Source organism: Diprion similis, chromosome 8, assembly GCF_021155765.1.
Source record: "Diprion similis isolate iyDipSimi1 chromosome 8, iyDipSimi1.1, whole genome shotgun sequence".
Lineage (NCBI taxonomy): Eukaryota > Metazoa > Arthropoda > Insecta > Hymenoptera > Diprionidae > Diprion > Diprion similis.
Genome location: NC_060112.1, coordinates 19422716 through 19446374, shown reverse-complemented (window position 1 = coordinate 19446374; position 23659 = coordinate 19422716). Strand labels below are relative to the sequence as shown.

General features: G+C 39.9%; 2 protein-coding genes across 4 annotated transcripts in view; both read left to right on the top strand.

Annotated features, from left to right (window-relative positions):
* The first annotated feature begins 6114 nt into the window (after positions 1-6114).
* Positions 6115-12050, top strand: LOC124408841 (fatty acyl-CoA reductase wat-like). The gene is made up of 9 exons (XM_046886084.1): positions 6115-6196; positions 7726-7898; positions 9234-9327; positions 9530-9775; positions 9866-10011; positions 10182-10484; positions 10574-10855; positions 11004-11261; positions 11836-12050. Exons 2-9 carry the CDS (start codon positions 7741-7743, stop codon positions 11927-11929), a joined length of 1581 nt encoding a protein of 526 aa, XP_046742040.1. The 5' UTR covers positions 6115-6196; positions 7726-7740; the 3' UTR covers positions 11930-12050.
* A 5313-nt stretch (positions 12051-17363) lies between these two features.
* The window catches only part of LOC124408808 (AF4/FMR2 family member lilli-like), a 252252-nt gene continuing 245956 nt past the window's right edge, over positions 17364-23659 (top strand). For 2 of the 3 annotated variants that reach the window (XM_046886020.1, XM_046886018.1), the window contains exon 1: positions 17756-19424. The gene's annotated coding sequence lies outside the window, so the exon portion shown is untranslated. Of the gene's footprint in view, positions 17450-17755; positions 19425-23659 lie in introns of those variants that run through there. The other variant, XM_046886019.1, reaches the window with a different exon arrangement.

Here is a 23659-nt window from a genome sequence, read left to right as displayed (position 1 = left end):
AGTGAACGTAAACTTTTCCACCGTCGAATATCACCGAATAATTATGAAAGTATTAACGATGGAACAATTAAACGGTTTTGAATTGGACTATCGGTCCTGGGTTTCTGGTTGTGATACGGAATATGGCAATTAAAATCAGATTTTCAAAATGCTGGGAGCAGTGAACAGGTAAGCGATGACCGATCAAGAATTTTTCATCCACCGCTCCCGTCATTTGAAAAATCCGATTTTAATTACCATTTCTTCTATTACGACCATAAACCCAAAACTGATCATTTAATCCGGGACCATGGAATCGTTTGTACATTAATAATACTTTTCATGGATTGTTGAGGAATTTGTTACGGTCGACAAAAAATATTTTATTTTTCACCACAAACCGCTGTCCAATCTACAACCGTTCAAATGAATGAAAAAAAATTTCAAGCAAAAAAAAACATCTTTTAACAAACGGTCCGAACTTCAATCACATTATATTACGTCGTTTCGGCGATTGTATTTTGCCTTTTCACTTTCCACGCTGTTCTCTGTGAACTATTCAAATGCCACTACCGGAACTCGTGCTGTATTTGACCTTAGATTGTATAATGAATTACCTACATGATAATTGTTTGCCGTTGCTTCAAAGGAGCTGGATTTCTTTAACATATCAAGTGAATTGATAAAAACCATAGCATTGTTACGTGAAATCATCCGCTTAGCCATCACGTATAAAAGACGTACAAGGGCTTCTATAGATCTCAAAATCAATAAGGTTGCTGCGTCAACCGGTATTATGGTACAATCAGACTTGTTTCGGACTCCAAACTGATAACACGCATTTCCCAATAAGTGAGAACATTTCTTCGATTTCTTAATTTCGCTGCCTGTTAATTCGATTCGTAAGCTCGCGAACCTGTTTGATTTATTTTTCAACGCCTAGAACGTTGCAGTATCATTATATAAATTGTATTTTTTGCCAAGTTTTGTATCGATACGGAATTAATGACCGAGGTTGGGTTGTGGTGCAAGGTGGGCGGGAAATCGGGAGGATCGTTTCTATAAAATTAGTTTCTACAGAGATCATTTTGAAAAAAAAAAATAATTCTCTCTTGTCTCGGAAAAGATTTTGAAACGCAGTGTTCGTTTTTCCAAAAAAAATATTGAAACGAGTTTAGAATTATTTGTTCGGAAGGGGCATTCAAGTGATTTGTTATACCCCGAGAGCTTTAACAAGTTAGGCTTCACTTTCGGTATCTTGAAATCATCCCGGCGAAACGTGGAATCATTTCTAGAGTTCCGTACCTCAAAACGTAAGTACGGAACCCTCGTAGGATCTCTTCGTTGTCGGCCTGTCTGTCTGTTCATCCGTCTGTCAAGACTTTCTTAACAGGAATCGGGTAGAGGTATCAGGTTGAAATTGATATAAAATACTAACGTCTACTGGCTCTTGCAGGTGGGGTAAATTTGAGCTCCTAAGGCTACGCAATCAAAAGATACGACCACTTATGTCATATGTTTTGATACCGCAAACTCACTCATTCAAACTTATGGGATAGGTACTTTCCGTTGACGTAGAATCAAGAAATTTGGAAAGAAGCAAGGTCCCTCAGCATAAGTGAAGGATAAGGTCCGAAAATAGTTAATTTGCAGTTATATCACATAGCAAGAAATAATAATTGACTTTGTACGGAACCCTCAGGGCGCAAGTCCTACTCGCACTCCTCACTGGGTTCGCGTCCTTCCCAAAAACAAATACCAGTTACTTGAAATAATAATAAAAGGACACAATCTATTTGCTCCAGAGATCAAGGCCTCACATACGTCCAAAACTTTCACAAAATTCATTACTTTTTTCAGGTTCATTTCTGTGAAAGTCGATTGCAAAAATTTCCCAAAGATTCCAAACTATTGTAGAAAATGTCACTGCCCGACGAAAGAAGCCAGAACAGCTCGTCGACTGTAAAAAAATAAACGAAGACAATTAACTACCGACAAGGACGGCATACGATATGAAGACGGAATCAGAGATGAAACGTGAGTTTACAAAACGAATCAAAAAATACATAAAGTTCTTGCTTCAGCTGCGCTCGACTTCGAGCAAAATGCACTCAAAACTTGGAACGCCTTCTTCTCGAAAATACTTTTTTCCTGACAGCGTGCGCAAAGTTCGTTTTTGCACACTAGTTTGCGTGCGCAAAGTAGTACTTTCCCGCCTCCAAGTAATCACGTTAGTCTAAATCAAACCATTTTTCCAATTCGCGTCCGCCATATTGGATCCGCCATTTTGAATTTTTGCAACCCGGTTACAGATCTGGATTCAACGATTTCAAAAACCGTGATTTCCCAAATTACAGTTACATCAATGAAGTTTTAACACCTTCTTTTTAAATGCTCACATATGTGTCATGAGTCAACAATGACACGACTTCTCTCTGCCCTTATGTGCAGCGGCGGCCTAAGGGGGTGGCGAACAGGGCAATCGCCCGGGGCCTCGCTCTTGCAGGGGCCTCGCGTCAAGCCAATTTAAAAAAAAAACAGTTTTTTTTTTCAACTATATTTTTTTTGACGTGATAACGTCTTATAAATCGATGAACACCGGCCGCGCACACGAACAAATGTCACGTTCCGCCTGGCTGCTACGCACGAATAAGTGTCACGTTCCGCCACAGAAGTTTTTTGAGGCTTAAAATTATTAAAACATATTTGAGGAATTCAATGACTCAGGATCGGCTTTCAGCCCTTACTATCCTTTCAATCGAAAATAACGTAGCTCATTTGTTAGATTATTGTGCTTTAATTAAAGATTTTAGTCTTACAATTAGTAAAAGCCGCAAACATCAATTTTTAAATTTATCATCTGTGTATTTGTTAATTTTGTAAATCTTTCAATGTAAGTAAATATTTTAAAACTCAAATTTTATTTTTTGTATAACCTTAGCATTTCTCGTCAAACATAACGAATACCTACCAAACAACCAGACCTACTTTCGCATCACATAGGTACTTTTCGGTAGGACAAAGGGCCTCGCAAAGACCTGCCGCCCGGAGCCTCGCAATGGGTAACGCCGCCGCTGCTTATGTGTGTCACTGACACTCAAGGGGTTAATATTATTCATATTTCATTATAGTACATTTCTCAATCCGCTATTGGCGCTGTCGACATGTGGCATTCTAAAGTTTTACGTGTGAACCACTCATTTACGTACGAACGTGCAGGCGGTGCAGGTACGAACAAGTGTTTGTTAGTTTGTTCTCTTCAAGGGCACACGTCCACTGCTCGCCTCAGAGAGTATTGTATTTACGAGTTTTGTTTTTCGATTTCATTTTAATTTTATCTTCAATCAGGGAATGTTTACAAGTGGGGGGGCTCCGCCCCCCTCCCTACACCCCTACCAGGGCTTGCAGCCCTGGACCCGCTCCCTCACCCCAGATTCCAGCGGCCCCTGCCTAGTCACTAACCTGGGGTCCAGTTGACCCCAACACCGACTTTTATGTACAATTTCAAAGACAGCACGCTTGAATCAGGTTTGTTCGTGCAAGTTAAATGAAAATGATAAAATAACTTAATTTCTGGATAGTGCTTGAACTTTGCTCAACTTGTTAGGAAAAATAGTATGCGCAACACGTGCGCAGAGGTGTATGTCGCACTCGTCTTTTTGCCCAAACCCGACTCGTGCGACAAACACCTCTTTTGCGCACTTGTTGCGCAATGTACTATTCCGACACGGTCAGCATGATAGCTCACACAGTGTTTGATATGTTTTGATGCGATTTTATTTTAAATATTCGAAATCATTTTTGCCATAATCTGTCGAGCCGGATTTTCGATATTCTGATTTTAAAATGTTATAAAAATATCTGAGGTGTAAAATTTATAACGGAAAACGTATACTTTTTTTTTAAAGTGCCATAAATTACCAAATTTTTCGAAATTCATAATTTCGGCCCAACACGCCATAACTACAACTTTATTTTACAAGAATTTTTTAAAATTTTGCAGATCGATCAACATTTACTGGAGATATGATACCAACCGTGGAGCAACTTTTTCTCAGTGTTGTGGATCACGTGATTTTTTATATAGTAATTTTTGTAAAACCATGGTAAGATAAAATTTTTTGCAAAATTTAAATACCAATAAACAATGCGTATGATTTATTTTCATTGGGTTCTTTTGTTATCCTTACTAAAAAAAATTTTCCTTGTAGCGCTTTTTTGACGCTGCTAGACGTATATAAGGCCTTAAGCAACTTCCAAATAATTAGCTAATAATTAATATGATTCGGTCATAGAAATGGATAGAAAACAAACAGAACATTCCAGATACAAATTCAGGTGATCCAATATCAGAGTGATGCATTGTATAAGGCATTCAGTCCAGAACTCCTCAGTTCGGTGTCGCATAATCTGTCAACCGCGCAAAGTCGATCTAGTGGAAGAATATCCTCTGGAATTTGTGAAGTGACCATAGTGATAAATAACTTGGAACATTTTGCTAAAATAATAATTTCAAAGCTTATTAAGTAACCCCAAATCAATTTATACACTAAAGTATTCGTTTCGTTGGTTAGTTAAAGACTAATAAATTGCGTGTCTAATGGGACAAGGTCGTATGCGCCAATATACGATCTTTCACCTCGCATAAAAGTAATAGGGCATATCGACTTTTTTTCGCATTTCGGCCACAGATGTCAACACGCGTTAAAAAAATAGATTTGAAAAATTATACAACTAACGGTAAAACATCGTAAGTACTGGCGGGTACGCCCTTTCATCTCTGAATTTGTGAGAAAAGATTCTGTGAACTAACGGTGTAAGGTCGTATCCGCCAAAATCTGTTTTTTTGTGCAAATGTTCCGAAAACTGCTGAAACGCAAAGATTCATTGATATTTAGGAAACTTCCGTTTATCCTGGAAAAAAAACATACGACCTTTTAGCACCGAAATCGCCTTTTTGGCGCAAACGACCTTATACCACTAGACAAGCGAAATTATTTTGTATATTTGTCCATATTTCTTTTATTTTCTCGCAGTCATTTACATTCGTAAGTTTATGAGCACAAAAATCGGATTCAGATGTGGTGATCTCGTTCCGGTTCACTTGAATAGCCGTTTACGCAACTATAAGCGTTGCATACGAATTGATTAAATAGTTCTGTTTGTGTAATTGCTCCAACTAATGCGATCTCGCTGCATTTATTCCTATTAGCTCTCTGTTTTCACGTTGGTCGTGCTCCGAATTATCCACGACAAGATCATTGACGCCAATCATTTCCATAAACCTACGCCACTGGAAGGAGATGATGAAAAGTTATTAAAATCGAACAACTTTCCGGGAAAAGAACAGATATTTTCAAATTACACGACATGTCGTGTCGGTGTTTGACCAAATATCGAGAAACTTGACTCCAGTTTTTTTAAGCGTTTCCGTAAAGTAAGAACTTTCTGAATCGGAAAGTGACAAAAAAAAGTGGCAACATGTTTGTCATGAATGATGATTTTTCTGTTCGGCCTACTACTACATCTTTTACTGCATCTTTTTGACTATCAGGAACCATCTCACCTGATTAATACAAGTATTTGAAAATTTATTGTTCTTCTCCAACGCGTACAGACGTACAAAAACTTAAAATACGATAATCTGGCGTTTGGAATCAAAGTAATTTTTCTTGGTTTCTGTGTAAAATACGACTAATCGTTTGCATTTTGCAGTTCCGATCAAAATGTGATGAATTACATGCACAAACACCGAATAGTGCCCGTCACATATAATTTAGTGTTGAAAGCCATTTGAGGTTCAATGTCCATTCTACATTTATCTGCCTTGATTTGTGTGCTACGAACAAATGTTTTTATTTCAATCACGAAGAGTCCCTGTAATACCTGGAAATGCAACTATCATAAGAGTTTTCCTTCCGACGAGAAGTGCGATAAAAAAAAGGAAATAAAAATCAGCTAACCTGTGATCCAAGTATTTTCAGAGCACGTTCTTCATTACTAGGACAAAACAGTAATGCAATTGATAGCGAGCGCCCCTCATTAGAAAGTTTTCCATTTCTAAGAATAGGAATAGGAGGTTACCACGGGCAGTTTAATATCTTACAGCCGTTGAAAAGGTTTCCGAGTTGATCCTTACTTATACCCCGAGCTTCTCGGCGTATGGTTCAGTTTCGAGGTGGTTTTCTAGCTGTTGACTTCTCCCGTCGCTGCTTTGGTACGTCCGAACAATTTCAGTCATTCCGACGTATCCAGTTGTAATTTGACTGTGGTAGTTGCTTTTCAAGATGTCATATGTGTTGAGAAATAATTGAACTGACAATGCACGAATGGAATTATTATTTCATTAATCAAGTCTCCATTCGATTGAAATAGTTCGAATCATTCATTTTAAAGAAGTAAAGTATTTTTACGCTATTCTAGATTGATTCCAATACGTTGGCATTTTTAAAGCGTCATCCGCCACCAGTAATCGCTCTTTATAAATTTACTGTTCCAAACTGCATGTATAACGCAACATTTTAACGTTTCGCGTCTAATTAATAGTTTGTCACTGTCTCACTTTCCACACAATCTTCTGGTACGATAAAAATTACGAATGGAAAATAGACGCAATGAACTGTATGTCTAATTTTGATGTCAACCCTAGTCCACGCACTATTTTTTGCACCCGTAAACCACGAACATGGGTCACTCGCGTCCATTAGGTTTTTCATTCGCTTAACTTGTTCAGAAGAATCTGTAAGAATTCTGATTGACTGCATAACCATTTTAATTTGTGTAAGGAGCAATATTGTTTATGGAATATTTCTTCATCGTCTCATTAAAATTATAAAATGGTCGAAGTTCGCACATAAAAATATTTGAAAAATTGTGGACTAGTGAAAAGTAGTCTAAAAAAATTAGTACCATGACATTTTTATAAGAAGGAAGATGCTCTTTCAGATAAAAAATCATGAAATTCATGCCCCACTCAATTCGGATAGCTAGTCTGCATATTGAGAATTGGCAATCTTTGAAATCTATACAGGAGTCAAGAAACAAGAAAAAGGGAAAAGCAAATTCAAAAATATGGGAAATCTTCTTTAAAATTTTTTACTCATATTGTAAATATACCTTTACTAATAAAATCAGACGATAAGAGGAAATATTAAAAACGCTCGTGACACACGCACTGTTATCCATACGAAACTCATCGAAATCTACTTCAGAAGGAGGATGTTCTTGTTCGATGACTCCATCTGCCATTTCGGAAGAGTCGCCACCAAAATATCCGACAGGTTATCGCGGACGCAGAAAATATTGAATATCATCGCTCGTACGAAGGGCTATTTCGATGACGATAGAAAAATCTTTCAAGAGCATAGTAAAAAAAATACAAACAGACTAGAATTGTGAAAGAAGAAAAAAAAAACAACCATCGGCGACCAATATTTTCCTTACCTAAACCACTCACATAGATCGATTGTGCCCACGTGAGAACCGGTCGCTCTCGTGAATGAAAGCTAACTGACGAAAATGGGCAGAAGCTCGCCCCGTACTCTCTCATCGCCTCGACGTTTTTTTCAGCATCTTAACATCCTCAAATTATTTTTCGCTGATTCAACGGCCTTAAACTACCCAATAACTAAATCCAAAGTTCTTTTCGTACACTCAATATTGAACTACAACACTATATGGTTGAAAACACTAAATCAACCCGAAGAAACTTTGCACTTGCAAATTTTATTCTGATTTGATTCACAGGAATTTCTCGTTAGGATGTCTCAAGCTTCGTATATTCGAGATATGATGTCGGACCCTGCACCCAATCTGGCCACAGGTCCCAGCGAAGTTGCAAGTTTTTATGCAGGCATGAACGTCTTTCTTACTGGAGGTGCTGGGTTTTTGGGAAGACTTCTGATAGAGCGCATTCTGCGGTAAGTCAAGACATTGAATTGTCATGATACCTATGCGAAGCGGGAAACCATTGCGTAATACCAACAGTTGCAATTTCATGATTCGTAATTTCCTCATTCAGTTAACCAGGTCATTAATAAGAAGAGAGAAAAGATTTCCTGCTCATAATGACTCCTTCACCTCTAGCTCTCATTAAATGAGTTTCATAGCAGGTGCAATCCTATGAGATGTCAAGATTGAGTTGTGAAATACGTTATTATATTGTTTTTCGAACTCAAGGTCTTGACTCGAGGCTTACGTGCGATTCTTTTTATTCAGCTTAAAAAAAAAAACTGCCATTCAAATGGACTCGATATAAACCGTACTGACCACTTCTTTTCGAAATAATCATAAAATGCCAAGGTGAAGATCACACCGTTTGTAAACATTAAAATAGCTGAACTCGGTCGAATTCGTTAAACGGGTTGAATCAAAACCTTTTCTGTCTCTGGCAGCCTGGCCCGCCCAATATAAAATACATCAGAAACTCGTATGAATATAATTTCAGAGATATCCAGGATCACATATATTTACTGGATGTACGGATACACTCCACTTCCCTTTTATTAAACTTAATCCTTTTTTTGTGGATGTGTTTTCGAAGCAACATCAATGTTGTTGAGACGGATATCGAGGATAGATATCAGGAGGACACAACCAGCGGTACTTGGACTTCCTTCAACCCTCCTGTCATTATATAGCATGTTTGCATATTCAAGACGGGGACTTCACAGGACAAAATATTGAAGGTCATGCCTCCAGAGAGCGTGACGTTATTTAAGGTGGATTGGTTATGCCGTTCCGCTAGCAAAAGTCTTTCCGCAACACTTGCACGATTTTCATTTTTTTTTTTCCACCCGGAGTGACTAAAACTATTTTACGACCGGTGGGCAATGAAAATCGATACCGGGGAAAAAAATGACTTTTGCGCCCACGTGTGTTCTGAACAATCAATAAAGTCGCATTTTTGCCACCTATAATATTAACTGTCCTCGTTCGTAGATGTCCTGTATTCGTAGACGCTATTTACAGTTGTCATTTTAAGAATCATTGCACAAAACTCACAGCGAAGTTTTTTTTTCTGAAAAGTTACACACTGATTGTCCAAACCAAATAATGATATTATGCATCAATGAAAATCTTATCGTTGCCTATAGTATGCATATTATTTGGGTCCAGGGTTCATGTAGAGAAAATAGTGCTTCAGTGACAAATTTTCTCGCAGCCAAACAGGCCCAGTAAGATATAACTAAGATCTACAATAGAATATGGAAAAAATCAATGAGAAGTGACAATTAAAATTGAATAATTTGTAGGTCATGTTCGGAAGTAAGCACTTTGTTTCTGCTTCTGCGAGCAAAGAAAGGGAAAAGCCCGCAAGACAGATTCAAGGAACTCTTTGACGACGTGGTGAGTTATTTTTGAGTACTTTTGACCTCCGATCATTTAAATTTCGGCACGTACGCAAAGAGTGCAATCAAAATATGAATATGCAAATATAACCAGTTCATATATAAATATGTAAACAAATACACTTGCGGCAGAGATCATTCGCAGTGAGTAAGGAATGTGTTGGGAAGAAATTGGGATTACCTCGTTGCTTCCATTGCAGGTTTTCGACCGACTGAAGAGAGAGAAGCCTGGATTTGCTCAAAAAGTTAGATTGATCGAGGGCGACGTGGGGCAGATCGGTTTGGGTTTGGCGCCGGAGCAAAGGGAGCTGCTCCGAGCCACGAACGTCGTGATACACGGTGCAGCCACCGTAAGGTTTGACGAAACTTTACGGACCGCCACCAACATCAACGTCAGAGGCACCAAGGAGATGCTGAGACTCGCGAAGGAAATGCCAAATCTTAAGGTGGGTTGATCGATGCTCGACGGTCAGCAGCGCTGATTTCGCCAATTTTACAATTTCTGACTCTCGTTCCTTCTCTTCCACCGACTGCAGGCATTCGTCCACATCTCAACAGCCTACTCGAACTGCGTTCGCGAGTTCATCGATGAAAAATTCTACCCACCACCGATCGACTCGGACAAATTACTCAATCTCGTGGAGATATTAGATGACGCCCCCCTCCAACACCTCACGCCGGTGTAAGTGACGCGATTTCCTCCAGAGGCTTCTTGACTCCTGACTTCGTCGAGCGCGAAGCCTCGGACCAACATATTACAGAATAATACCAGTTCATCTCACACAAAATGTTTACGAAATTTCACTAACCTCATTCACCTCAATCTGTTCGTGATTGCTTGCAAACTCACAGACTCTTGGGTAAGTATCCGAATACGTACGTCTTCTCCAAAGCGGTCGCCGAAGATATCATTCGTCGCAACGACCACCGTCTGCCGGTCTGCGTGGTCAGACCTTCCATAATACTGGGGACTTTTAAGGAACCCATCGCTGGTTGGATCAACAACGTCTACGGTGCCACCGGAATAGTGGTTGGGGCTGGAGTTGGATTATTGCGAACTCTTCACTGTGACCCGGAAATGATCGCCGATTTGATTCCCGCAGACTACGTAATCAACAATGTCATTGTCGCTGCATGGGATCTCGCCGGAGTTCGGTAAGATTGCGCTGCCTTCTTACTTGAAGGGTATGGAATCCTCCGTGGAAACGTCCGACATCAACGTTGAGTGAATTATTCCGTTTCAGAAACTCGAATGTCAGTAACGCAGATAGTTCAAAGAATCCGGAGATTGATGAACCTCCGATCTACAACGTCGTATCATCCTGCCAGAAACCTATCACGTGGGGTAAATTCATGCAACATATAGAAGATTTTGGACTGCAAATTCCAAGCATGATGTGTATATGGTATTACTGCTTCAGACTTAACAAGTATGAATGGGTTCACAAGATGTACGTAATTTTTCTCCACCTTCTTCCCGCTCTCATTGTCGACAGTGTGGCTCGCATTGTGGGTCGTGAGCCCATGTAAGTATAATTGAATTACTCTTTTATCGCGTAACGATTAATTTATCATTCCTGTACGATGTACAGATCTTTTATCGGCCTGAGATATTTCATTCCTACATCCAAAGTTTGCAGGAGCCGTATGATCAGTCGTGTTGCTTTCTCACAGGTTATGGAAAGCTTACAAGAAGATCCACAAATTCAGCGCCGTGATATCGTATTTCGCGATGCAACAATGGCGCTTCAATAACGACGGTGTTATGAGACTGTCGGCGAAACTGAGCCCCGCCGATCAGAACCAGTTCGAGTTAAGCATGGAGAACTTCAGCTGGGAGGAATTCAATTATTATTCCATACGTGGTGGACGTATTTATCTCTTGAAAGACTCATTGGATACTCTACCCAAAGCAACTGTTAGATATGCAAAGTATGTAACATCGTTTAGGATTTTTTAGGTGGAATTGATCCCATTTCAACAACCCTTGATAGGACACCAGCGTTTTTTGCAAAAAAAAAAAAAGAAAAATTTTTGTACTGAAACTTCCGTTTGCTGTAATCGATACGGAAATAGGACTTTACCAATTATTTTCCGAACCTAAGAAATTTTGATTTCCATCAAGTGCTCAAATGTTCATTCAATTTCTTGGTCCGTCGGAGTGTATCCAATTTTTGGTGCCCAATATCACTGGTGTCCTCTCGGGTGGTATCCAAACGGGCCTTTCCCTCGCGTCAGTCCTTTTAGCACGCCTGAGTGTTTGCTATTTGCATCACACCAATGTATGTCGTGCATCATATACTCTGGCGGCAAGGAACAACATAACATTACAGATCAAAATAGCTTGGAAATGAAGTTAAATTTCTAGTACGGAGTAAGAATCATCGAAATATCATCGTGATGCCCAGCCGACAATTTGAATTTCAAGATATTTCCCAAATATTCCCAAGGTTTTGTTCGATTGTGCTCGATTGCTTTGTATGTCATTTTGTGTTTTCATTCACAGATTGCGGATGGCTCACTACGCTGTGGTAACAGTGATATGGGGAATGATTTTCTGGTTGCTATGGACATTCATTAAGGTTTCGGGCTTATGGTAACTCCGATACTCCTGTGCAATTCGACTACAATGACCAAAATTGAGTATTCCGCGGGTTTCCCAACATTCATATATCTCAAGAATTTATATATATTGTAAAGGGCACCGGAATCAACACTCAAGACACGAATTTAAATCAATTTCTTGTATACCTTTGTATGGACCGTTTTTATACTAGTGTAATTTTGAAAATTAAAATTCGTACAAACAAATTCAAAACTGCATTCAATTCATGCAGATATAACAGTGCTGTATAAATAAATTCATTGTGAGTATCCAGGCTATAATATTTTGAATGAGTCAATGACAAGATTGTCGTGTCTCTTTTATTTGTGATCAATTTCTATTTTCTCGTCCTCGTGTATGAACGAATCGGTCACTTTTAACGACAAGTTGATGAATTGTCTCAAGAACTATGGCAACAGAGTATCTTGCTTTTCAAACTGGAGCTGTGACAACTTTAAAATTATCATAATGGTGTCAGAGGAAGAGGAAAATGGAACCAATTAAGTACCGGGAGTACCATACCAAATAAATTTAGTATTCGAAGCGAGACCTATCAAGGATCAAGTAACAAAATATAGAGCCAGTTCTTTGACAGTCGACTCAATCTAGTAAAATTGACTATGAATGAACTTTCAAATCAATCTTTTGCACTACAATGTTTTAAAGTTCGCGAGAATCCTCCATACTGTTTAGAATTTATGATGCATAGAAAAATATGTTGTGAAACGTGTTACATATGTTGTTAAGTTATATATCTAAAGCGAGTATTTTGCTCTCGGAATTGCTAATGAGACAATGACATGATGTAAGAAATGAATATACATGTACTCTCAATAATGTCATTTGTACTGTCATTGAGTCAACTTTTGCAGCAAGAACGCACTTTCGCATATTCAACCACTCAGCTGAATTCTTTGCGTATATCGTATATCGATTAATCAAAAAGATAGGAATTGCTGAAGAAAAAAACCTTCTGTGTTCTCTTTAACTATGTATAATAACTCACGTCAGACCGATTTGAAATCCGTGCACAGACAAAATTCGATGAAAAATATGAAGTGTGGGAAAACGGAGCAATGTTAAAATTATCGCAATACAGGATGATCCCACTGAATCGAGTCAGATCATGTAAAATGGCCTATGCCAACACCGTTGCTTGGAACGATGTGTGCGCCTTATTCAAGCAACCGTAGTTGCAGTGTGTGTTCATACAGGTTGAGCCTGATCAATCCTGCCACACTCATCCCAAACGACAAATATCATTAATTTTGAAAACGTTGAATATCATTTGTTCTGACAACTTTTGGGGTGGCGGTGGCGGGATCACCGAAATACAATCAAACGGCATTCCTACGTCAGTGGACTGGATACGACGACGCTAATTTGAAATGAGTGGTGTAGTCCCGGTTGCTTGAACAAGGCGCACGCATGCATCGGTCCGCAGATTCAGAGACACTCACTGTATTAAATCCAAAATATACTACGATATGAATTGCACTACTTGAGGATTCCTAAGACGCATTTCGCATTTAACGATACTGAATTCATTCGAAATGCCCAAAATATGTACAACTGTATAATGTTAAGCACTCCCATCTGCCTTCGGCTAAACGCTTCTAAAGTCTAATACCAATGGCTAATACTTGCAGCATGCGTTACACATTTTCCGCCGCCTGCACCTTCGATGCACCAAGTTCTGCCCCCGAAGCTGATAGCGCGGTGCTCCGTCTGTCGGTTCTCCGCACAAGCCAAGTTTCCATGCATATGGCGCAGTGCCCCGCCCGTCTAGATATTTACATATGTAATTGCAACGTAAATATAGGCGACGGCACGTGCAGGTAGTGGCGAATGGGTGCTGCGTCTTCTCCTGCCGAGTGTTCGTTTGCAAACTCTTCTTCTATTAACTCAACCGAAGCAAACGCGGTGTTAAACGAGGAATCGCGGATTGCCGATGTAAATACATAATCATCGTTTGCCGGCGTTTGAATGCGACGCGGATTCAGCCAGGTAGGTACAAAACTCGTTGCTTTGTCAATTGGTTTGTCGATGCAGAAGGAAATCACTGCGTTTGGAGGCGTGGCGGCTGTCAAGTGCATTTCAAAGCTGTTGTGTATCTATTCCTGTAAAGAGTATATTGGACTCTCCTCATTATACTCGGGGTGCAATTTATATTATACCTAAATAAGAAAATATCCAAGTTTCAAATTTGCAATTGTATCTGTATTTATTATTAATCAGGTACATTCACAATATAGTAGCTACTACATATTGTTTGTGTAAGATACTAAAATACTAAAAAATTACAAAGTGCATTCAGTCCCCATCGCTGAAGGATAAGATAACCGGTGCGCGAGCCTGATTTAACGAAAGAAAGTAAGTGAAAAATATTATATGGAAAAATATATCTGCCTTTTTGATGAGTATCAATTTCTATACACACAGCATCATACACACACAGTTGTATTTATGGGATATAATTAAGAATTACTCTAATCCCTGCGGAATCTTACAAAGTTCAATATGTGGCCTATTTCGATTATCGGCAACAGTGGCATCTTCACAGTTCTGAACCGATGAAATTGAAAACGGGTTTCAAAGCCGTACGCGGTCAAAATCATCGGACGGCCTCTAATTAGAAATCAGTACAGACTCGAAACTGAAGTGAACAGTCCTAAATCCATTCAACTAAGGGAGACAATCCAAAATTTCTGCGCGAATAACGATAGCAGAACTTCTCCCCCGACCGAGGTTTTGTATTCAATCATCCGGGTAACTCTCTGCATTCGAAGAGCTAGTACGTACATACACATGCGCATACATGGGTTGTTATTAGCCTTAACGAACACGTGGCCCCGCAGAACTTGCCTCTGATTTCGAACGTGCGCCGCGTGTTTACATACAGACGCCTGGATCTGCATGGGTGGCGTGTATCCTCGTGAGCGTGCGTGTGCACGCGCGCGCGTGTGTGTGTGTGTGTGTGTGTGTGTGGGTATACACAAACACATATTTGTATATAGGTAAATGTACCTGCTGCAATGAAAGGTGTGCGAGATGTATGCATAAGCTCGTGTTTTTGTCGCTGCCTTTGAGCAGCCCGCGGTTGTACCGTATGTGGGTGTCGTTGTGGCTGGCCGACGGTGTCCTGAAGGTTCGAAGGAATCGAGTCACCAGTTTTTGCGCATTTGTGATCGCGATAGCGAACACACCAATCCTGCGGCCACTCACGCACACACATACACGTATACATACATACACACACTCACACATGCCAGCACAACATATCCACGAGACGAGTAGGTATACGGGGTATACCACGTATAGAGATGCGAAATACAAAGGCACCCACGCAAAAGATTATAACCTGACGCAAGGTCTCGTAATCCCGAAATCCGCCACGAGACCTTTTTTTCATCCCATTCTTTTTTCTCACTGTGAATGTGGGGATCGCGAGTTATTTAGAATTTATCGGTCGCGTTAAATAACCACGTATAACGTTTTGTCAGATGAATAAGGAGAGCATGATGCCGTTGGTCATGTATGCAGTATGAGGAATGGAAACAACACCGTGTATTTTTAACAGGCGGTAATGCTGGACTCTTTTCAACAGCGAACTGAGGAAAATACGAATAAATTTGTCGGCACGTTGTTATTCGTCTCACACGCGGATCAGAGAGAATTTCCGTGCGACGTTTTCTGTACAGAGACATTTAGGCATCTAACACAGCAGTAGTTGATCCATTTTAGGAAAAATATTCGACTCATTATATCAACATCATTTAAGGCTTATATAATATTTCGGTTGTAACTGCATTGATTGCTTCATAACTTCAGAACAATTTTACCTGCAATGCAAGCTTGCAGTGTTTCGTATGGTCGTATGCATGATGCATCCTGTGCAATTACGATTTTAAGAATTAATGATCAACGATACCGTTAGGATAAAGCATTCAAATTACTTCATGGAGGCAAATCGATTCATTGCCTGGGAATGGCAGAAATGCCATTTGTATTCACATCCTGATCAATTTGTTCCTACTTTATTGAAAATTGATTATTATTAATTATTCATCCACACGTACATACACATAATTATTAATATAGTCGATAAAACGTGAATTCATTATTCATTGAGTATTAAATACATCATATATATATATATATATATATATATATATATATATATATATATATATATATATATATATATATATATTGCCTTTCTTCTTAAATGCATGCGATAATCATTATATTTGCTAAGATATTATTATTGAACAATTAACACATTATTGACTCCGTTTAAAAAAATTTTTTTATTATTCTCATGCAGGCGGCGCGTTGGCTTTGAGCATGCACTTCGAATTTTCTATATTAGCTAACGCTTGTCTGGAATGCCTGCTATTAATAACTAATAAGGTAACATTTCATAACGTCTCTATGAATGACCTACCCCTGCTTTGGCGTTAGACGATTTCGTGTACAGGTAAGAAAAATCTAAAAAGTCCGAAAAACTTGCGAATATTAAATTTAGTCAGTCTAGTCATATCCTCCGTTACTGCAGACAGTGACGTCACATCGTCAACATGTTCACATTAAAAAAAAAATACTGAGTTTGCTACTAATTATTGAATTGTACCGAGAATCGAGCCACAAGTTTCAGCGTCGGAAAATCTTCGTTGACACCCTAAACAAGGACCACTCTAATAATACATAATTTATTGGGGGTTTCTAATTATCCAAGAACCCTTGCGAAGGGTGCGACTAAACCAAAGTATATGTAATATACAATAGACAAGCCTAGACACTAGGCCTGGAATAATTCCATGAATTTGAAAAATGCATTGTAGGTCCACCATTTCATACATAATTTCCAGCAATGACCCCGATAAACCGACTCGATCGCGTTAAGCCAGTACAATCTCGTATCACGCTCGTGAATTACGATCACATTATACTGTAGGTATGTAAATCGAATTCAAGCCGAGCCATCGCACGTAATATTGTTGACTGCAGATGCGTCACGCGGTGTTTAGCAAAATAATAATAATAATAATAATAATAATAATAATAATAATAATAATAATAATAATAAGCGAAACACGAACGCAATCGTATCCCCCTTGCGAACGGTACAAACGATAACGATATAAAAAATGAAAAGAATGTGCCGCCGGTGGTTCGTAAAGGCGGAGGATCCTGTCGCGTGTTGGAGTAAAGCCACGAACGACGGACGGAAAGAAGGAAGGAAGGAAGGAAGGAAGAAAGGAAGGAAGAAGGAAAGAGTTCCGTCGATGCAGGGATAGGACGCTGGCTGCGCCGTACGCACGGAGGGACGGACGGACGGACGGGGCGACGGACCGACGGCGCGGTGAGGAGAGCCGCTAGCCTATAGAGAGACTAGCAAAGCCGCTAGCGGAGCGGGTGGCGAGGGAACGGAGTCGCCCGAGTGAGGAGGCGAAGCAGTGCACGCCCGGCTGCCGTCACGAGAGCACGGTGAACGTCGCTTGTGAATTCCTCGGTACGTACACCACCCAGCACGTCAAAACCACGTCGCGAGGCAACGAACGGCGTCCGACTTACCCCGAGAACTTCTTTCTTCGTTCCTCCTCTCTCTTCGTCTCTTCTTTTATATTTATCTTCGTCTCTATCTATACCTGCCATTCTTTCATCCCGCCCTAGAAATCTGCGTCGCTTCACGCGCGCAGCGATCAAACCCTCCCTCCTACCCACCCACCCACCCACGTACCGTAACGTCGTCTCCTCGCCTTCTCGCCTCCTCGTAATTCGTCTCGTCGACTAGACGACGCGACGCACGTTCATCCCGGCTGACTTCCACGCGCTCGCGTTCGTTACCATAGCAACGCGTGGCGATCAGCTGACGACGGTCCGAACATTTGACAGTCGGCACCGAGCTGCGACAACCTTCACGCGGCTGGCAGTGCGAGCCTGGCGGTTGATCGCGCGCGGTTCAACCTCCCTCGCCTACGCCTCTGTGTGTGTGTCGATACGCGAGCGAGCAGCTGGTAAACAAACGAACGGAGAAACAGACGAACATTGCTCGCGCGGCTTAACAGAAACAACAGCCTAACGCATAACGGCCGACGACGAGTTGCGGACGGAAGGAGGATCGCCATCCTCGATCTTTCGCCTATCGCGCTCTTCTCCTCGACGACGAACCTTCGACCTTTAAATAGCGCGTGTTTTGTTGTTTTGTGCCCAGCAGTTTTGTGTGTCGTTTACTCGCGCTGGACACGTACAGTACCCGTGCCGTGTTGTTATTGTTGTTGTTGTTATTGTTTTTGTTATTATCATTATTATTACTACTGAAACGTGTATGTATATGCGGGAAAAGAAGTGAGCATCGTGCGGCTGTTTGGCGGTTTGTTTGAACGAGTTCCGGCGGTCGAAGGGCGAATTTGGTGAATAAGCGGGTTCGTTTCCGTCACGGCGTCGAGAAGGAGGATGGGGCCGAAATTCCCAGTGAATTTAACGCACGGATGATACTGAGGACGATGGTTATGATAACGACGACGACGTTGATGACGACGACGATTATTGCGGCGGTTAGTATCGATCGAGGAGTGACAGGAATCGATGGAAAACGTGAATTGGTCGGCCAGCGGAGTTGAGTTGACCCCCGATCGTCTGGTTCGAATGAAACGCAACGTCAACACGATGTCGTCGCATATTATTGCCGTTTATAATCGATCCCCGTTGTTCTCAAGAATGATAACAAAAACAATCGACGATGGTCGCCAGGTTGTTTTGGTGTGATGAGAATGAACTGAATGACGGAAAAGTTTACTTAAAAAGCAAAAAATAAAGAAGGTAAAACACAATGCACGAAAATAGAAACGGACTTATAGCCGAGTTGTTAACGTTAACGTTAACGTTCTGACGATAGCCGGTGTGACAGCTGCGTAAGCTGTGGTTAATCATACATAAATGCACGTGTAACGCATTATCATACTTTCAGAGAGAGAGAGAGAGAGAGAGAGAGAGAGAGAGACGCAGCCTCGTTGGGAAAACAATATTTCAAACTTATCCATATTGTCTATGTAACTAACCTACACGCACAACGTCCACCCCCACAAACAGACCAAACGCACGGATGCACACAGACAGAAATACTCGCGGTTATACGCTGCGTTAGGCTTGCATAGTGGTTATTATTTTTCTTTCTGCGACGTATGCAGACACCTCCTTGATCCATCTAATAAGAAAGAAGTGCAGTGTTGAGTGAGACAGCTACGTGGCATATTTGTGTAAACGAAGTAAATTTGAATAAGATAAGCACAAACATAGAAATAATATAAATAATAACAACAACAACAACAACAATAAGAACAACAACCGCCAGATGAAGAAGAATTGACGCAGCTGGTGGGAAATCGTCGCCGATCCTTGGATTAAAAATATCGCAACGCAAACTTGTCTGAACGCACAATCTTCGCCGTTGACCACCTCATCCGAAGCCAGAAGTCGATGATAGAGTAAGTAACGAACAACACTTTGGTATGCACTCGAAATATTCCTCCTTGAATGACTATTGAAAGAATAGTTTAAAGTGTGGAAATAAAATTGAAATGAAGAAAAAGTAATGAAAATATATGCATATATGTATACCTTCTTAAAGGGGAAATTTTGGAAATACGTTAACGGTGGCTTTATAATACATAAAATAACTCTCGAGTTTTCGGTAATTTGGTGAAAATCATCGATAAACAGACATAGCGCATAGCGTTGAAAATACGCGTACGTTAGTTGGACGAAACATTGCAGCTGAGCGATTATAACAATCAATTAAATATGTACTTACTTCCATGGTCCGTCGGTGCACGTGTTGCGTACACGTGTTTGTAAATGCAATGGTCATACCGCATGTAGGAATGTGAATTTGTTTTCAAAATCGTATGTGGATAAATGTCAATTCTTTGTTGTTTTACTTTTATTATCACCCGTTACGGTGGTAGGTATAATACAAATACATTGGTGCGTATGAAAGGTATTAAAAAACGAAGCTGCGGTTAGTATAACGTTATCGTAAAGAAACAATGGAGAAAACATCACTATTTTTTACTAATTTTACGGTGATGTTGAAGCAACTAAGTTTTTCAAATCCAAGGGTGTTTTGTTTTATTACGGCTTACTGAATTTCGGGCAATTCCAAAACTGCGAAATAACGGTTTTTTCTCAGTATGAATCGTTACGATAACTTTACTAACTTTGATATGATATTAAAAAAAAGGTTTCGGTAAAATATCACTATTTCTCGTTTCTACGAAATCTTCAAGATTACGGGCTCCTAATATGCTAAAAACAGGTTCTAAGAACGATGTCGAGCTGTTTGTACGTCTGTCTGTTTGGTATTTTTAATTTATTTTTTCTTTTCTTATTTGCAATCTCGAAAACTTCTCGATGAAAAAAAAAATAGAGGTATACAGGACCTTACATTTCAATGACAGGCTTGAAAAATTGCAATATCTCGTTCCTCATGTTACATGGTACACATCATATAATCTCAAAATCGTTTGAACGAAACCTAAATTCCGTTACTCAGGTCGTTAACGGTGAGCTACCAAATAAATTGACCGTTTTATTACACGGATATAGTTTTAAGTAATAAAGTATTGACGACAGAAGTTTCAATGCAATACTCGTTTTTACATTACATAATTCCTGTAATACAATAATTTGCTTGGTTTATTCGAAAAATACTGTTGTTACCGCTTATTGTTTCACTTCCCAGTGTATCGTTTCTTTTTTCTTAAATATATTCGATTCTTTGTTCGTTTCAAAGTGTTGTAGGAGAGAGGGTAATTCGTATGCCAAACCGTCGTCCGTCTGCTTCGCATCACACGGTGCATTTTCGCGCCTGCTCTGCTCCGTTTTCGTTCTAAGTACGAGTTATAATTATGTCGAATGTCTTTATCTAATCTGAATACCGACGCACGCGCCGCGCCCTCTTCAACTAGCGCGCATCCGAGATACGGCGACACGCATGCTAAACGTCGCTGCATCGCTGCATCGCTGCATCACTGCACGAGGCATGTATGCACTATGCATCCGTATATATATATAACAGAGCAGGCAAACGCGGGCGTGCGTTCGTCTCGCTGTGTGGTGCAGCCACCGCTGGGGTAAAGGGGTACAGAAAGATCGGAAAGTAGAAAGGTTCACGATATCGAGAATTTTTTTTACAGCGAAGCGACAATAATACAATTGAACTATAGAATTTTAAGAAAATTATGAAAGTCGGATAGTACGGAGATGTGAAGAAATATAGAAAGATCAGAATATATAATTCCAAAATGTTGAATCCTCAGAATTCGTCACGAGGTTGAAGTTAGTTAAATAGTAACGTTATCGTAGCGAAACATTATTTGGAAAAAATCACTATATTTTTCTAGTCCTACAATGATTTTTAATGAACTAAGATTTCGAAGTATGAGAATATTATTTCGTTTTATTACTACGGTTTACCGAATATCAAAACAATTCGAAAATCGCGAAATAACAATTTTTCCTCAGTACGAATCGTTACTAATAACTTCAACACGGTGAATTCGTTCTACATTTTAATCTTCCTGTATTTTGTCTTTCTATCCATCTACTTTCTGTATATATGTATTCAATTTTCTGTACTTGGATTTCTCTCTCTCTCTCTCTCTCTATTTCAATATTTCTACGAATTAGATTATTCTCGCATCTTTGAAAATTCGACATTTTCACTCCTTCCACATCGATCATTCGGCCACTCCGGTCGTCCCCCCCCCCCCCAGAATCGATGGCATATTTACGGACAAAGGCTGCCTACCCGCATTGCCGTCCCCCCGATAGCGTCGATATCGCCCCGGCTTCGGCTGACTGAGTTTTCCGACGGCGTCGGCGGCCGTTCTCACTCACAATCAGCTCTCGATGCCGCCGCCGCACCTGCCTCGATGTTCGCCCGTCGCTAGACGACGACGCCGCTGCTAATATTGACTTTTGCCCGACCAACACCGGCAGCTTCGTTTCGTCCCTCCTCCCGATCCCACCCACCCACCTATACACGTACATCTTGTACAGTGTATGTATATATATATATATATACCTACTCGTACAATACGTACCCGATGCAGCTTTTACAAAAATTGTCTACTTATGTGTTTGTATAATATGCATGTATATGTATGTGTGTACGTAACACATTATGTTAGGCAGATAACAAGCTATTGTTGTGCGGGAAAGATTTTTGCAATTTTTTATTTTTATTTTTTTTTTTATTCTTCTCTTTCTGACATTGTTTGTTCTCACTTTTTCAACGTTTCCTAATCCATCTTTTCTTATCTTTTGTGTACAGATTTTATAAGATTCTTACAGAACACACTCTCTTTCTCTCTCACTCATTCTCTTTTTCTGCAGAGCTCGTTTGTCGTGTGTATGTATGCTTATTGTTCGGCCTTATGCCCAAAAAGTAACTGAGGTGGAAAAATCTTGCGCCAAGTATATCAGAGTCGAGACTCGGTCGAAACTACAAATAAAAATTTACTATGCAGCCTGGAAACCATCAACTTAACAACTTTCATTCGAACAAGTGATAAGGCTGAAGTTAGTCATGTTAACATGAGGATATATCAGGGAAAAAAATTATCATTACGCAATTTTAGAATGACTTTCGACGAGTTGACTTTGAAAAATATGAAAGTATATTTTATTTACCATAGTTTACGAAATTTCAGATATTCCTGAAGGTGCGAAGTAACGATTTTTCCTAAATATTAATCGTTACACGGTTACGGTAACCTTACTAACTTCAACCTCATAATAAGTATCATGCAGCAACAAAACCCCTTACCTTATCAAAAATATGGAAATCAAAAACCTTACTATACCGTGTACGTGAATGCTTTGCAAAAATAAGAAGTCAATTGGGGAATTAGGGATGAAGTGGAAAATTCGGAGTTAGTATTGCTGTGTTTTTTTTTGGGCGGGGGGGGGGGGGGGGGGGTTCTTTGGAAAAGTGCGATTGGAAATAAATTAAACCTTATCATTATAGTTTCATAATATATAACGTAAGCATCATGCCTGGACTATAGCTCTACCAAGAATATCCGTTCTTGAGTTTTCATTTCGTAAAATTACTATTCTTTTTTTTTTTTTTTTTATATAAAAACCAGGGAGGTTGCTGCTTCCTTTTATAGCGGTTCATCGCAAACCTATTTTAATGTACAATATTATCTCTACCTATCTATCTGTAAGTTTGTAATTTTCCCTTGGAACCTTCAATTAATTATTATTAGCTCAACGTTGTGTTCCAGATAATAATACCTGTGTCCTTGTATCGAGAATTGCCTGTGGTAAAACGTCACGCGACAATGAAAATTCATGTTTCTGACTATTTACCTGTCATGCTGTCCTTTAGCAGAAGCAAAAATTCGGACAATTGATTTCTGTCATCGCGGTTATTTGCACAATTACTTGACGTATAAAAGCCTACTAATGTAAGCTCAATGGTGATTAATCCAATTTGCTTTATATGTATTCAGATTTTCCTAGCTCTTTTACCACTGTTATCAGACAATGGCGAAAAGGACGGAAAGAAACAACCGCCGCGTTATCAATACACGCTCGGGTGACCAGCGAAAACGAGTTTTCACTGTCAAAGTTTGGCGACTAACTAACAAGATCTTATGATTATAACCGATTCCACATGAGTTTGTGCAGAATTATCTACCTAAACTAATTT

Bases quoted from the DNA above. Each gene is read 5' to 3' on its own strand.
- LOC124408841 (XM_046886084.1), top strand. From the start codon at position 7,741: ATGTCTCAAGCTTCGTATATTCGAGATATGATGTCGGACCCTGCACCC. The intron at 9,776-9,865 runs GTGGGTTGATCG...CACCGACTGCAG, and splicing joins AGGAAATGCCAAATCTTAAG to GCATTCGTCCACATCTCAAC. The intron at 10,012-10,181 runs GTAAGTGACGCG...GCAAACTCACAG, and splicing joins CTCCAACACCTCACGCCGGT to ACTCTTGGGTAAGTATCCGA.